General features: G+C 44.7%; 1 protein-coding gene across 1 annotated transcript; it reads left to right on the forward strand.

Moving 5' to 3' along the window:
- Window positions 1–738: 738 nt before the first annotated feature.
- Window positions 739–16,058, forward strand: LOC122734748 (2'-5'-oligoadenylate synthase-like protein 2). The gene is made up of 6 exons (XM_043975809.1): window positions 739–1,068; window positions 4,092–4,389; window positions 6,404–6,579; window positions 10,436–10,677; window positions 12,328–12,475; window positions 14,275–16,058. Exons 1-6 carry the CDS (start codon window positions 871–873, stop codon window positions 14,743–14,745), a joined length of 1,533 nt encoding a protein of 510 aa, XP_043831744.1. The 5' UTR covers window positions 739–870; the 3' UTR covers window positions 14,746–16,058.
- Window positions 16,059–16,345: the final 287 nt, after the last annotated feature.

Genomic DNA, 16,345 nt, shown 5'->3' on the forward strand with positions numbered 1-16,345 from the left:
TCCCCTGGACCTTCCCCATCATCCTGCCCAGTGTCTCCTGAGACCAGGTGAGGATGGACCTCCTTAAGGAGATGGGCTGGACACTGGGCAGGGTACCGCCCCATTCCTGGGGTATTTCTGCAGGTTCTCATCCAGACTGATATTTTTGTGACGTTAGTCTCCATTCTTACCTAGCCCTTAGTCACTGAATGGGCATTATCCCAAACAAACTGAGTCCTGTAACGATTGGAATAACGCCACCTGCTGGATACTTACTGTAGAGGAGTTCTGCCCATGAAGGGAAGGTCTTTGAGGGCAAGACCAGGAGTCAGGAAGTGACGCGGGCTAGTGGGAGGAGGAAGGAAGAGACTGAGCGCCAGTCTCTTCCTTCCTCCTCCCACTAGCCCGCGTCACTAGCTAGTCTGTCTAAAATATCTAATGAGTGGTCGCCAATAAATTATAAGCTTTAGCAAGAGTTAGACTTTTAAGCATTTATTAAGGAGAATAAGAATTTGGTAAAGAGAGAGAGAAAGGCCTAGATTCCTATCTATTAAAGGGAGAGCACATTTCTAGCTCCGCTCTCCGCCAGAGTCCAGAGGAAAGAGTGCCAGACTGAGCGCCAGTCTCTTCCTTCCTCCTCCCACTAGCCCGCGTCACTTCCTGACTCCTGGTCTTGCCCTCAAAGACCTTCCCTTCATGGGCAGAACTCCTCTACAGTAAGTATCCAGCAGGTGGCGTTATTCCAATCGTTACAGTCCTAACTGAATTTTCATGATTCTGGAGGAGTAAGATTGACAACATCACCCTTGTGACATCATTGGTCCTCTTCAAGAACTAAGGACTACCACTACCGACAACAACAACAATAACACCCCACAGCTGCAGGTCCAGATGGCGTTCTGCCCAGATTTGTACCTGACCCCAGCCAGGAGGCTGGATGCTTTTGTGGCTCAGGAGCTCCAACCAGACACGGAGAGGAAAGAGGAAATCGAGGATGTTTTCAAGAGGATTGAGGGGTTCCTGAGGGACCAGTGCTTCCACACGCAGCTCTTCATAGATCGAGAGGTTAAGGTGAAGAGGGTGGTTAAGGTGAGAAAAGCAAGGAAGTTCTGGCAAGCAGCCCTCCACCTGGTTTCCACCCAGTGTGGGTTGATGTAAGAGGTTGGGGTAGCCAGCTGGACTGCTTGAGGGCCCAGGAAATCAGTGATGACCAGGAGATAGCCCAGAGGCTGACCCCTTGGGGAGGGGGAGGGGGAGGGGAAGGGGAGGGAAGAGGGAAGGGTGACCTGAGGCAGGAGAGATTATTGCAAGTCAAAGGATAGGGATTCCAATGCTGACTCTGTTATGAGCTACACCTTCCTGACATCATAGTTCTCTTCAAGAATGAAGGGGGGAGCAGCTAGATGACAAAGTGGATAAAGCACCGGCCCTGGATTCAGGAGGACCTGAGTTCAAATTGGGTCTCAGGCACTTGACATTTACTAGCTGTATGACCCTGGGCAAGTCACTTAACACTTATTGCCCTGCAAAAAAAATGAAGGGAGGGGATGGAAGGAAGGAAGGAAGGAGGGGAGGGAGGGAGGGAGGAAGGATGGAGGAAAGGGAGTGAAGGGAGGGAGGAGGGAGGGAGGAAGGAGGGGGGGAAGGAGGAAGGAGAAAGGGAAGGAAAGGAGAGAGGGAGGGAAGAAGGAAGGAGGAAAGAGGAAGGAAGGAAAGGAGAGAGGGAAAAAAGGAAAGAAGGAAGGAAGGGAGGGAAGGAGGAAAGAGGAAGGGAAAGAGGGAAGGAAGGAAGAAGGAGGAAAGAGGAAGGAAGGAGGAAAGAGGAAGGAAGGAGAGAAGAAGGAAGGAGGAAAGAGGAAGGAAGTGTAAGGGCCTAAAATTCTAGCTATGATTTCTAAATTCTGATGAGTGGTCACCTTAAATTAGAAGCTTTAGCAAGAGTTTAGCCTTTTAAGTATATATTAAAGTGCATCAGAAGTTGGGAGTGGGGGGCAGCTAGATGGCTCAGTGGATAAAGCACCGGCCCTGGATTCAGGAGTACCTGAGTTCAAATCCGGCCTCAGACACTTGACACTTACTAGCTGTGTGACCCTGGGCAAGTCACTTAACCCCCATTGCCCCCCCCAAAAAAAAAAAAGAAGTTGGTGAGGGGAGAGAGAGGTAAAAATCTAACTATCTCTAAGAGACCCAAGCATCCGACCCGCCAAGCCAAGGTCAGGAACCCAAAAGCCTCTCCTCAAGGGCTTCTCCTAGAATCCCCCTTGTGAAATCGGAAACAGGGCTGTGTACACACACACACACACACACACACACACACACACACACACACACACACACACACACACACACACCTCCAAGCTGATTGGTTGGTAGCTCTGATTGACAGGTCCCATGGGTGGTTCTATAGATGTAACTTCCTGACACCAAAGTCACATGGTTTTCAAATCACATGGTTTCTCCTCATGGCTGAGCTTCCCTGCAATATCTCTCCTAGCAGGGGGTGTCATTCCAATTCTCACAGTAGGAAGGAAGGAAGGAAGGAAGGAAGGAAGGAAGGAAGGAAGGAAGGAAGGAAGGAAGGAAGGAAGGAAGGAAGGAAGGAAGGAAGGAAGGAAGGAAGGAAGGAAGGAAGGAAGGAAGGAGGGAAGGAGGGAAGGAGGGAAGGAGGGAGGGAGGGAGAGAAGGAAGGAAAGGAAGAAGGGAAGGAGGGAGGAATGACTGAGCAAGTGATTTTACTTCCCAGTCTCCACTTTCTCCCTTTGTAAAATGAAGAGATTGACTGTTTGGTGTCTGAAGTCCCAGCTCTAGATCTAATATCCTATTGTGAAAAGAGAAAAGGATCTGGGGTTCCCACATCTCAAAATGAAATATTTGTAAAGTACGGCACATAGTGGGTGCTTAAGAAATGCTTATTCTCTTCCCCCTTCCATTTTTTCTAAAGGTCACTAGCTTTCACCAGTGGTCCCATGACCATCCTGGGCCCCTCCCGGACTCCTCAGTCTTATTAAAACTGGAGGACAGAATCTGTGAAGCAAAGCCTTTCATGACTGGGGAGTGGCACAGGTGCTACAATCTTCCTCCGGAAGTAGTTCTATGCAAAATACATAAAGATAAGAGCAAGTTGCATGGCTCAGTGGATAGAGTGCTGGGCCTGGCACCAGGAAGACCTGAGTAGGAATCCAGCCTCAGATACTTTTACTGCCTGTGTGAGCCTGTCTTTACCCTCTGCCAGCCTCAGCTTCCTTAACTTTAAAATGGGATAACTATAGCATCTACTTCCCACGGTTGTCGTGAGGATCCCATGAGATAAGATTTATAAAGTGCTTAGTACCCTGCCAGTCCTAGAGTGGTTGTGTGAGGAGAGCCCGAGCTGTGCTGACTAGTGTTAGGATGGGCAGTTCTCAGGTTCACCCAGCAGCAGCTGGCACAGGAGGGCTTTAGTACTGGAGTAACCTGAAGTGAGGAAGTATCTTCCAGACACCACAGTGAGGGAGAATTCACTACCACTCAAGTTGACCCATTCCACTTTGGAATGACAGGACCCTATATGTAGAGTTAGAAAGGATTCTGAGTGCTTCCAGACTAATGACCTTATTTTATAGATAAGAAACTGAAGCTCTGAAAGGTCCAGTGACTTGCCCAAGGTCACACAGCCTGACAACTCTACATATTAAGCAGTTTAGGGGTGGTCTGAAGTCCAAGACTACTAACTTGCACATGTAGAAGCTTTGTATTTCTCCTAATTGTAGGCTCTTACTGAAAGTCAGCATGAAGGGTTGCCTCTATGTAATCCATGATGTCTCTTCCTCTTCAGAAAGCATCTTGCATAGTTTGTTCATTCGACAAGCACTTACTAAGTGTCTCCTCTGTACCAAGTCCTGTGCGGGGTGACATAAATGAAACAATCCCTGCCCTCAAGAAGCTTATGTTCTGTTGAAGGGGAAATAAAAAATTTAAACAGAATTAAACAAAACATTAGATGCAACATTATGAACTAGATGATGGGATCCAAATGGTCCGCCTCTGAGCCCCTGGGGGTTTCACTCGTGGATTAAGGGAACCTCAAGGTCAACAGCAATTCACTCATAATGAACCTGCTCTGTCCTCGGCAGGGAGGCTCCTGTGGGAAAGGGACAACCCTAAGCTATGGCTCCGATGTGGACCTGGTCATTTTCCTGAGCTGCTTCTACAGCTTCCGAGAGCAGGCCAAGCTCCGAGGTCACATCATCTCACACGTGGAGGAGAGACTCACCAGGTGTCGGAAGAGCCTGGCCTTTGACATTCGGAGCATCACTGTGAGACAGAACGGGCATAGGAAGGCGGCTCCTCGATCCCTGTCCTTCTACATCCAGGCAAAGAGAAGGAGTGAGCCTATTAAAGTGAACATGCTGCCAGCCTTCGATGCCCTGGGTAAGGGTAGAGTGTCACCTCCTCGAGGGTGCTAGGCAACCATGCCAGGCTGCAAGGTAGGAGGTCTAAAGGGAGTGCTCTAAAGCCGCTTAAGCAAAGTCAAATTAAGCCACTTATCATCCAGGCACTGGACTAGGTGCTGAAGATTGCAAGGAAAGTCCCTGCCCTCAAGGAGCCTTAATGGGGAAGATAACATCTAAAGAACTAGGAACATACAAGATCCATACACAGTCAATGGAGGTAACCCCGAATAGGGAAGGCATTAGCTGCTGGGGGAACTGGGGAAGACCTCCAGCAGAAGAAGGTGGGATTTCAGCTGAGTCTTGAAGAAAGAGGTGAAAGTCAGAAGGAAAAGTGGAGCCCCAGAGTCTGGAATTTGTGTGTGAGCCCCATGTTGGCCAGTATAGCTAAATCACAAAAGTGGAGGGGAGGAAAATGCCAGGTCATGAAGAGCTTTCCATGCCAAAGAGAGGACTTTTATATTTGATCCTAGAGGTGATAGGGAGGCACTGGAGTTCACTGAGCAGGGCAGGCATGGCCAGGCATCTATAGTTTAGAAAAATCAAGAGGCCAGAGGCAGAATAACAGTTTGGCAGCTGTGTGTGACATAGATGGGAGAGACTAGAGAGGAGTCCAATTTGAAGGCTATCAGACTACTCCATATGGGATGTGCTGATGGCCTGAATTAAAAAGAGCTAGCATTGGGGCAGCTAGATGGCGCAGTGGATAGAGCACCAGCTCTGGAGTCAGGAGTACCTGAGTTCAAATCCGGCCTCAGACACTTAAAAAAAAACCTTAATAGCTGTGTGACCTTGGGCAAGTCACTTAACCCCAATTGCCTCACAAAAAAAAAAAAAGAGCTAGCATTTATCTAGCACTTTGAGAGTCAATAACTGAGAAAGACAGAGATCTAGATAGACAGACAGGCAAACAGATAGATGATGATGATGATGATGATATAGATAGATAGATATCTAGATATCTAGATATCTAGATAGATAGATAGATAGATAGATAGATAGATAGATAGATAGATAGATAGATAGATAGATAGATAGATAGATAGATAATCAGCTTAGTTGCACAATGGATAGAACACTGGGACAAATCCAGCCTGACACTAGCTGTGTGATACTGGACAAGTCAATTCACCTTCTCTACCTCAGTTTCTTCGTCTCTAAAATGAGCTGGAGAAGGAAATGGCAAACCATTCTAGTATCTTTGCCAAGAAAACCCCAAATGGGGCCACAAAGAGCTGGACGCAACTAAAAAACAACTTTAAAAAATGACTGAGAAAATGGGAGTGTCCTGGATGGAATAACAATAGCAACAATAACAATAGATAGCACAGATATCACTTCAAGGTTTACATATCTTATTTCGTTTGGACAAATATAAGGAAGTTAGGGAGACAGATGAGTTTGGAGAATGGAAGAGTAGATGATGAATTCTGTTTTACAAAAGCTGAATGGCCACCTTTTGAGAGGGCATCTTGTAGGGAGACATCTTGTTCAGGTACAGGTGGAACTCAGGGGTGTACAAGACCTAACAATCAGAGAGTCGATTGTTAAATTTTTTCAAGGTTAGCATTTACACCTTGGAAATGGCAAGCTACAAATCAAGATTTGATTTATTGTTTTGTAGCTTGTCTAGGTTTAAGGAAGTGATGGAGAAAATCTTAATGATAACATTTTCATGTTATTAACATGAAATTATTAACATGGAGTAGCATGCTAATAACATAATAATAAGTTATAGAGAAAATGTTATAAGCATGTGGGACATATTTTTTTCAGACAACCAGCAGTTGAGCTAGTAAATGCTTAAAGTCACTTTTACCTCTGATATTGTGATTCTGAGTATCTGGGGGATTTGGCTTCAGTGAGTCCATATTTCAGTGAGTTCAGCCAGCCCCACTTCCTAAGAGAAGGAATCCTCCAACCTTGCTAGACCTTGTCCTGAGAGATCTTCCTGTCCCTTAATCCAGGATTTACTCTGTGTTCTCTCACAACAGGAAATCTTGCCCCAGATGAGAAGCCACCTTCCGAGGTCTATGAAAATCTAATAAACAGCCAAAGCAAGGCTGGTGAATTCTCTTCATCCTTCACTGAATTACAGAGGAATTTTTTCAAGCACAGGCCAGCCAAACTGAAGGCTCTTCTTCGACTGGTAAAGCACTGGTACATGAAAGTGAGTGGCATGGTGGAAGAAGGGTGGGCAAGGGGGTCCCCACTGCAGTGACCATTTCCTAGGGTCATGTTGTTGCACAGTCAGCAAGGAGACTCTATAGCATGTTTTCTGTGGTTTGAGGAAGATCCAGGTTCAAAACTCTAACCCTCACAGGCACAGTTTATGAGTTGTGTGACCCTAGCCAAGTCCTCTAACTTCTCCAGTCCCCAGCTTCATCTTTAAAATGGAGCTAGTAAGAGAATCTACCTCAGTTTTTTGTTAGGTTCAAAGAAGAAAATGTTTGTCAAGGGCTTTGCAAATTTCAAAGAAACAAACAAATGGGCAGTCTGTTTTATCAGAGAGAGGGGGGGATCTTAGAGATCATTTAGTCCAGCACCAGCTCCAACCTCATTTTAGAAATGAGGCAAAGATCCACAGAGGAAAAGTCATTGGCCGAGAGGGACCCAGATTAAATAAGAACCAGGATAGCTATGTGGCCTTAGGCAAGTTGCTTTACCTCTCTCAGCCTCAGTTTCCCCATCTGGAAAATGGGAAGAATAATAGCACCTACCTCCCAGAGTTGTCATGAGGATCAAATGAGATAATATTGGCAAAGTGCCTAGCACCTAGTGGGTGCTTTATTAAGGCCTATTCCTTTCTCTCCCCTTCTTTCTATATAGAGAAAGAAATAAAGTATTTATTAAATGTTTATAATGTGCTAGATACTATGCTAAGCAGAATGGAACTAATATTGGCCTAATTCCCAGGGGGCCTCTGTCTCTGGCTTCTACCTGGATTCAAAGTCCCCAGAGCTAACAGGGTGACCCATGGAGATGACATACTAAGGTCTTGAAATTCTCTCTTAACACGGAAGTCCATAAGAGGAGCCCTTAATTCCTACATCTAAAAGTGGTATGTAGGCCCTTAGAAAGGTTAACAGGGATGACAAAAGAACCAATCAAGCTTAATCAGGACCAGCTCATTCTAGGCTCATTCCACTTAGAGTGATTGTACTGATAAATCAAAGGAAGAATAATAGGTAGCTAGCACTTTACAAATATTATCACATTTCATCTGCACAACAAGCCTGAGAGGTAGGTGTTATCATTATTCCCACTTTACAGTTGTGAAAATTGAGGCAAACAGAGGTTAAGTATCTTAACACTTAACTGAAGCAAATAGAGATCAGTCAATCATTCAAAAAATTTTTATTAAGCATTTTCTATATACCAAGCACTGTACTAATCTGTGTAGATACAAAGAAAGGCTAGGCAGTCTCTGCTCTTGAGGGGCTCAGTCTAACAGGGGATACAATATGCAAGCAACTGTGTACAGACGAGCTATGTGTAGGAGAAATTGGAAATAATCAACAGAGAGAAGGCACTAAAATTAAAGGGGATCAGGGAAAGGCTTCCTGTAGAAGGTGGGATTTTAACTGGGACTTGGAGGAAACCAAGAGACAGAGATGAGGAAGAAGGGCATTCTAAGCATGAAGGACAGTCAGAGAAAATACCTAGTCAAGAGTTAGAGCATCTTGTTTGAGGAACAGCTGGGAGACCTGTGTCCTATCCATAGTCCTATTCTGCAAGTTCAGTGTGTCAGTGGTATAACGTGGCATCCCCCCAAAACTAATCTGCCCTAGACTGCATCGAGACACAATGTCTAGAACAACAGAGGAAGCATTTCTGCTATGGGCTGTCCTGGCCAGCCACACCTATAGCACAGTTCCAAAAATGACATTGTAGTGAAGTCAAGTTATGACTTGCCCAAAAGAGGTTTACTAAGACTGTGAGAAGACCACAGACTGTGGCATGTGGGCACTGGTTGAAAGAATGAAGAATGGGTTAGTCTGAAGAAGAAAGAAGCTGAGAGAAGTACCAGGGCTGTCCTCAAGTGGTTGAAAGGCTACCTTTTTGAGAACCAAGAGCAATGAAGGGGGGAAGGTGTAGAGACACCATCCTGAAATCAGGAGAAACTTCCTATCAATGAGGGCTGTCCTGAAGTGGAAGGCTTTCTAGGAGGTGGTGGGCAGTCCTTCAAGGGAGATCTTTAAGCAGAGGCCAGATGGTCCTTTGTCAGGGATACCGGAGAAGAGAACCTTGGCTAAATATGGATTGAGTTCACTTGATACCTCTCAACTCTTGTTTCCTGAGATGGTGGCTCTGTAGAATCTTCGGCATAGGAAGTAGGATACCTCAGCCAATGGAGAGTGGCCAGATGGACCCAAGATTTCCCTTCTTATTGAAATTTTTACTTTTCCCAGAGCAAAGGCAGCTTTCTCTAAGCCCAGACTCACTCCCTGCTGGCCAGATCTTTGGGCCTGTGCCAGACAATTTGGTGCATTGTCAGTTAAGAGGGTGTAGAGGTTAGAGTGCCAGACCTTGACTCAGGAAGACCTGAGTTCAAATGCTGCCTCAAACACATACTAGCTGTGTGGCTCTGGACAAGTTAACTTAATCTTTATCAGCCTCAGTTTTCTCAGGGGTGAAATGGGGGTGATAATAATATTTATTTCACAGGACTGACCTTTTGTCAAGGATACCAGAGTCTTAAAAGAGACAATATTTATCAAGTTCCTTGTAAACTTTAAAACTATTTACATTTTGCCAATGAAATAAATAAATAAATAAATAAAAATAAGCAAGCAAGCAAGAGCATTGAAGGTGATCTTGTAAACCCTAGGAATTGAGTGTCATTAAAACCCTTGATGCTGGGGCAGCTAGATGCCGCAGTGGTTAAAGCACCGCCCTGGATTCAGGAGTACCTGAGTTCAAATCCAGCCTCAAACACTTGACACTTACTAGCTGTGTGACCCTGGGCAAGTCACTTAACCCCCATTTCCTGCAAAAAAAACACAAACAAACAAAAAAAAAAACCCTTGATGCTAGGAGTTCTTTCTGGATTTTTGTCAAGAGTATCACCTCCTAGGGGGGCAGCTAGGTAGCACAGTGGATAAAGCACCAGCCCCAGGTTCAGGAGGGCCTGTGTTCAAATCCAGCCTCAGACACTTGACACTTACTAGCTGTGTGACTCTGGGCAAGTCACTTAACCCTCACTGCCCCGCAAAAAAAAAAAAAGAAAAGAAAAGAAAAAAGAAAGAAAGAAAAAGAAAAAAAGAAAGTATAACTTCCTTCTAATAGCCTAGGTTCACTAACTCAGCATCATCGTCAGTGCCTCACTTTCTCTTGCCCCATCATGGTCAGTCAAGTTATCATGTCTTATTTCTAGCTCTACAATCTCTTTTTTTTCCTACCCTTTTGTCTACTCACATAGGCACCTCGTTCATTCAGGCCTTTATCACCTCTCATCTAGATTACTCTAATAGCTCTCTATTGGTACCCCTGTCTCTAGGCTTTCCCTTCACAGTTCTATCCTCCACGCAGTTATCAAAATGATATTACCAGGGGCAGCTAGGTGGTACAGTGGATAGAGCACCGGCCCTGGAGTCAGGAGGACCTGAGTTCAAATCCAGAATCAGACACTTTACACTTACTAGCTGTGTGATCCTGGGCAAGTCACTTAACCCTCATTGCCCAGAAAAAAAAAAAAAGATATTACTAAAGCATAAGTCAAATTGTGACAGACCTGGGTTCACTGATATCCAGTGGCAAGCTTTTCACAATTTAGCTCCAATCTACCTTTCTAAACGCATTGTATATTACTTACTTTCCAATATTTTATAGTCCAACCAAATGGGTCTTCTTACCATTGCACACATATGGTTCTCTATCTCCAATCTTGTCATCCCTGGGACCTAGCACAGTGCCTGGCATCAAGAAAGTGTTAGTGCTTGATGCTTTTTCATTCATTAATAAATGTGCGTTGACTGAATGATTGACTGTAACTCATGAAGGATGGTCTTGCTGTTTTTTCATAGAAAGTGAAAGCTAAATGCCCCCGAACCTTTCTGCCCCCCAAATATGCCCTGGAACTGCTAACCGTCCATGCTTGGGAAATGGGCACTCAGAAAGCTGAGAACTTCAGAACTGACGAAGGCTTCGTGACTGTAATGGAGCTGCTCCGGGATTATGAAAACATTTGCATCTATTGGACCACAAATTACAATTTCCAAAATGCCATCGTTCGAGACTTTGTGAAACAGAAATTAAAGAAGACTAGGTGCCTGGCTCCCTTCTCCCTCCCTCTGTTCTCTGGCAGGAGGGGATATGAGAGGGAAGAGAGGGGAAGAAAGGGGAGGGAAGGGGGGGGGGCTTCTTCTTTTCACGTGGGGAAGGCATGAGATCAGGAAAATCAAAGCTACCAGAACACATAGGAGATGAGATGGTGAAGGTTTTTGTAAAGTGAAAGGGTAAAATGGAGCTGATATGGGTAGGACTAAATTGCTTATATCAAGTACCTCACCCCCTCTCTCCATAAAAACCCAGCTGGCAGATGGGTGCCTCCTCCCATAATAATAAAAATGGCACCTACTTCCCAGGGTTATTGTGAGGATCAAGTGACATAATACTGGTAAGGTACTCAGCACATAGTAGGCACTTAAATGCTTATTCCTTTCCCCTTCTACTCCCCTATCCTCTGATTCTCCTCCTACTCCAAGGGGAAGCATCTGAATGCCCACAGGTCAGGGAGGTTGTGGGGTGAACGTAGACTTCTGGAATGGGCTCAGTTTTAAGTCCCACAGACTCTATGGTATGAAAAGTGGGAATAGCCCAGCTGGCAAGCATCATCCAATGCAGTCCTGGAAATGGTGCTTGCTTCTCTTTCAAAGAGAAGTAAAGGGAGCTCAAGTTGGAAGCAGTCATCTAATGTAATCCTTACCCCTAAAGGAATCCCCTCTCTAAGAAGTCATCCAGCCTTACCTTAGAGAATTACATTAAGGGGAAATTGCATCAGTCTTTATTCAAGAAACCCCTTCCACTTTAGAAAAGCTGCTCTCTCTCTCTCTCTCTCTCTCTCTCTCTCTCTCTCTCTCTCTCTCTCTCTCTCTCTCTCTCTCTCTCCCTCCCCCCTTCCCCCTTTCAGTTTTCTTGTTCTCTCTCCTTTCTTCTCATTTTCTCATTCTCATTTTCTCTCCTCCCCCTTCTCTCTCCCCATTTCTCTTTCTCTCCTTTCTCTCTCTCCCTCTCCCCCCTTTCTCTCTCTCTCCTTCTCCCACTTTCATTTTTCTCATTTTCTCTCCTTTCCTCTCATTTTCATTCTTTCTCTCATATTATCATTCACATTTCCTCTCCTCCTCCTCTCTCCTCTCTCCCTCCTCTCTTTCATTTTTCTAATTCTATCTCCTCTTTCTCATGCTCATTTTCTCTCCTCTCCTTTCTCTCCCTTCTTTCTCTCTCTCCTCTCTTCTTTATCCTCTCTCTCTCTCTCTCTCTCTCTCTCTCTCTCTCTCTCTCTCTCTCTCTCTCTCTCTCTCTCTCCCCACCCCCACTCTCTCATTGCTCCTTCTTCTGCTGTCTAGGGCCAAATGAAATATTACATTGTTCTTTCACATGACATAGTTAACACCCCCAATTCCTTCACACAGTGATCATTACATGGATTCCAGTTCTCTCCACTCCTCAAGCCATGTTCCAAATGAGCCCAAGAAAATAAGTGTCTGAGGCTGAATTTTAATTCAAGTCTTCCTGACTCCAGGCATAGCTCTCTTTCCACTGCACCAGTTCATTATCTATGGAACAAGGATACTACTGGTTCTGCTTGGCCTCACAGGACAGAACTGGAAGCAATAGGTTTAAGTTCAATGCAACAGAAGTGATAGGGCTAGGTGATAGGGCAGGGCACCATCATGAACTTACCTCTCTGTTCCAGACCCATTATCTTGGACCCAGCCGACCCTACCAACAATGTGGGAGAGGGAAGGAGATGGGATTTGTTGGCCCAGGAAGCTACCTACTGCTTGAAACAGGACTGCTGCTATGATGAGAATGATGAAGAAATCACAGGCTGGGGTGTCCAGGTACAAACCTCCCTCCCCATGGCCTGGCCTCATCACCCACTCTGCCTCTGGACTGGACCCCAGCCCCTCTAACATTCCCAGGTCTTCTGGGACCCTCTTAAGGAAGAATCTGAACAGGATCAGCTATTTTATCACCTCCATGCCCCAAAGGGACAGCCTGGAGTGAGCTCAGTAGGGCAAGGAATCTGGCAGAGAGATCAGGGTCAGAATTTGAACTTGGTTCTTCTTACTCCAAAGCCAGAGTTCTTTCCACTGTACTGACTCTCCAATGATCATCCCAGTAACAGTCCCAGGCCTGGCTCCCCCTCAGCATGGAGAGTCAGTTAAGATCCTAGAATTATTGGATGTTAGGAATGGAAGGCAACCCTGTAAGTAGGAATTCCAGTATCTGGGGCAAATTCATTGGGTTAATTTTGCTGCTAATACTCACTTTCAAATTTGGTTGATAGAGGTGACCAGGCCCAGAGGAGGAGCATAGAACACCTACCCCCTTAGGGAAGAGTCACCCATTAATGTCTGTGTGAAAAGGCCAAGGAGAAACCAGTGATAGCATCAGGACCTTGGGATGGGGGTAGGGGTGGGGAGGGTGCAGTGATAGCCTGGGACTGGGTGAAGGAGAGGAGGAAGGGAAGGGATTATACCAAGAGATGCAAATACCCTCCAAAAAATGTCAACACTCTGGGTAAATGCCTTGGTGGACCCATCCTTGTTACAGAAAATGGGAATTAAGAGATTGCCTAGGTGGCATAGTGGATAAAGCACCAGCCCTGCATTCAGGAGGAGCTGAGTTCAAATCCAACCTCAGACACCTGACAATTACTAGCTGTGTCACCCTGGGCAAGTCACTTAACCCTTTTTTTGCCCTGCAAAAAAAAAAGGAAAGAAAGAAAGAAAAAGAGAGAGAGAGAGATGACCTAAAAAGTTTTTGAGAGGCAATATGGTAGAATGCAGTCAAGAGGAGCAGAGTTTGACTCCTGTGCCTACCATATATTAGCTATTCAACAGTCCCTAATCTCTGAATCTTCCTTTATCTACCTGTGAAATGTCACTGATGATAATCCTGCCTGCAGCACCTGCCTCTGGGGTCTTATGTGAGCCTCTAGTGAGACTGGGTGTGTAAAATACACTGTAAATATCTGACTGTTACCTCTATACATCAGATTTCTATCTCCTAACCAGATTCCTTCCTTTTCGAGGTGAGGAAACTGAAGACTAAAGAGCAGTAAGAACTTATTCATGGTAAAGGCAAAATTTGAACTCCACTCCTCCCAATCTTCTCATTCCAGTCCCAGAAATCTTCCCATTCCCAGGACTGTGGATAGAAACACACCTATCTAAGTACTAAACATTCTGAAAATAAAAGGAATTGTTAGGTGGCAGCTCAGTGGGACAATGGATAGAGCATTTGATTTCAACTCAAGAAGACCCAAGCTCAAATACAGCCTCAGATACTTGCTAGCTGTGTGATCCTGGACAAAGTCAATTAACCTCTGTCTCCCTCAGTTTCCTCAACTGGAACATGGATTTAATAATAGAACCTACTTCACAGGGTTGTTGTGCGGATCAAATGAGATATTTATAAAAGGCTTAGCAAAGTGCTTAGAACATGGTAGGTGCTATGTAAATGCTAACATTGTTTTTAGGTCTAGTTGTCACTATGAATAGTGTGTCTGGTTCGGTAGGCCACCAAATGTCCCTGTTCCCATCCCTAGGAATGGAGGATGGTGGTGTTTTCTGAGGTAGTGGATACATCTCCCCACCAAGAATCATTGATGTCCTTTTTTCTCCCTCTTTACCAGGGAGCCAGAAATGTTCAGGTGGTCCTGAGACAGTCCGATTGGGAAAACTGGACACTCTGGGTGAATCCCTATGACCAAACCTGGAAGATGAAAGAAACAATCAAACAAGAACGAGCACTCACAGGTCAGCTACGTCTGTCCTTCCAAGATCCAAGTGGTGAAAGGCAGCTCCTCAGAGGAAGTGACACGTTAGCTCAATATGGGATCTTCTACCGAATCGTTATCTATTTACTGGAAACCTTCAGCCCTGAGATCCAGATCTTTGTGAAGGGCCCCGATAACCACAGCAAGGTTTATGCAGCTGACCCTGATAACTATATCCAGGACCTGAAGCAGAAGATTGAGGATGCAAGGGGGCCTCCAATGGAGTGCCAAGTACTAGAGTTCGAAGGTCAAAGACTTCGTGATTACAAGTGCCTCAGGGATTATGGGATCCAGGACAGTGACACCATCATCATGAGTAAACGCTGACCTCCAAAGAACTGAGAGAAATAATTATCTCACTCTTATATTAATCATCAATTACTGAATCAGGACCAAGATTTTTTTCCTCCTTATTTCTTCATTCAAAGGAAATAAAACTAGGCTTTTTAATCTCTGAAGGATAGATGAGATTGCCCAAATCACCAGGGATTTGTTGATGCTTTTGAATCCTAGGAGGAAGATTACAACCAACTAGAAAACTTTACAAAGAGTTTAATCCAAGGTGAATTCTGATCCATTGTGTTCCATTCAGGCAGGCTCTGGTAGAGGAGTAGATCATTTTTCTAGATTGATGGAGGCTAGGGGTGGTCTGGGAGCAAGAGTGATCAAAGTCATGACCCCCAGCCTCTCATTAGAATAAGTGTATCTCATTAATTGTTGACCAATCAGAGTTGATTGTTGCATGTAGGGAGAACTCACTTTTCCAAGGGCATAAAAGCCTTGAGAGGGCAGTACAAGTGGTCTTTTGGCATAGAATAGTGCCAATGAACCCTTTTATGAATTGTTCTCTAGCAATAATTCATGAAATAATTAATTGCAGAGAAACTCTATGTCTCTCCAACTTTTTATATGTCACCAAACACAGACTTCTATGGGATACACTTCAGGACAAGAAGATCCAGAAAACAACAGTGAATCCCAGGGATAGCTGGAGAAGAAGCAAGTTATCATTTCAGTATGATTCAAATAATAACTATTATTATATAATTAATGATATTGTCCTAATAGTTATTATTGGTAAAGGTTAATGTCATTATTCAAATAACAAGGGAAATTTCATTCAGTTGTAGAAATTAGGAGAAAACCTTACTGCATTGTTTAAACCTAGGCCTGTGTAGATGGGAAGATGGACAACCTCTACCTGTTATTTAGAGACCGTTAACATAGAACCTAGTTACACTCACCAAAAACTGCAATTTTGTTGCAAGGAGTTTTCTCACAATTAAGCAACCCATATGCCTTATCTGGAAACAGGCAAGGTACTGGTTAATCAGTTGTTTCCATGTTCCATTGATTGAATGAAAAAACCCTTGCAGGGAGTAGAACACCAATTTTTCTAATTTCAAGAAATTGCACCTTTTCGCTTTCCAATCCTCCCAATCTTCTCATTCCAGTCCCAGAGATCTTCCAATTCCCAGGACTGTGGATAGAAACATACCTGTCTAAGTACTAAAGATTCTGAAAATAAAAGGAATTGTTAGATGGCAGCTCAGTGCAACAGTGGATAGAGCATTTGATTTCAACTCAAGAAGACCTGAGCTCAAATTCAGCCTCAGCACTGCTTAATAAATTGAAGTGCTTGGAAGCTCAAACGTTTGTTTCCTGTCATTTTATCATTCATCTGACTCACACAAAAATACACAGATCTGGGTCGACTGGTCGATGGGTGGATGCGTCGATGGGGCGATGGGTAGACAGACAAGGGAGCACCAGACAAGCAAATGGACAGATAGATCAATCCATGGATCAACAGATGAAAGATATGCAGACAAGGCAGCGACAGATTGACAGATTGACAGACAGACAGATATGTTGTGGGTTGTGGACTATCCACCTGGTTTGGGAGGGCTCTGTCGCCCAAAGAACT

Source organism: Dromiciops gliroides, chromosome 1, assembly GCF_019393635.1.
Source record: "Dromiciops gliroides isolate mDroGli1 chromosome 1, mDroGli1.pri, whole genome shotgun sequence".
Lineage (NCBI taxonomy): Eukaryota > Metazoa > Chordata > Mammalia > Microbiotheria > Microbiotheriidae > Dromiciops > Dromiciops gliroides.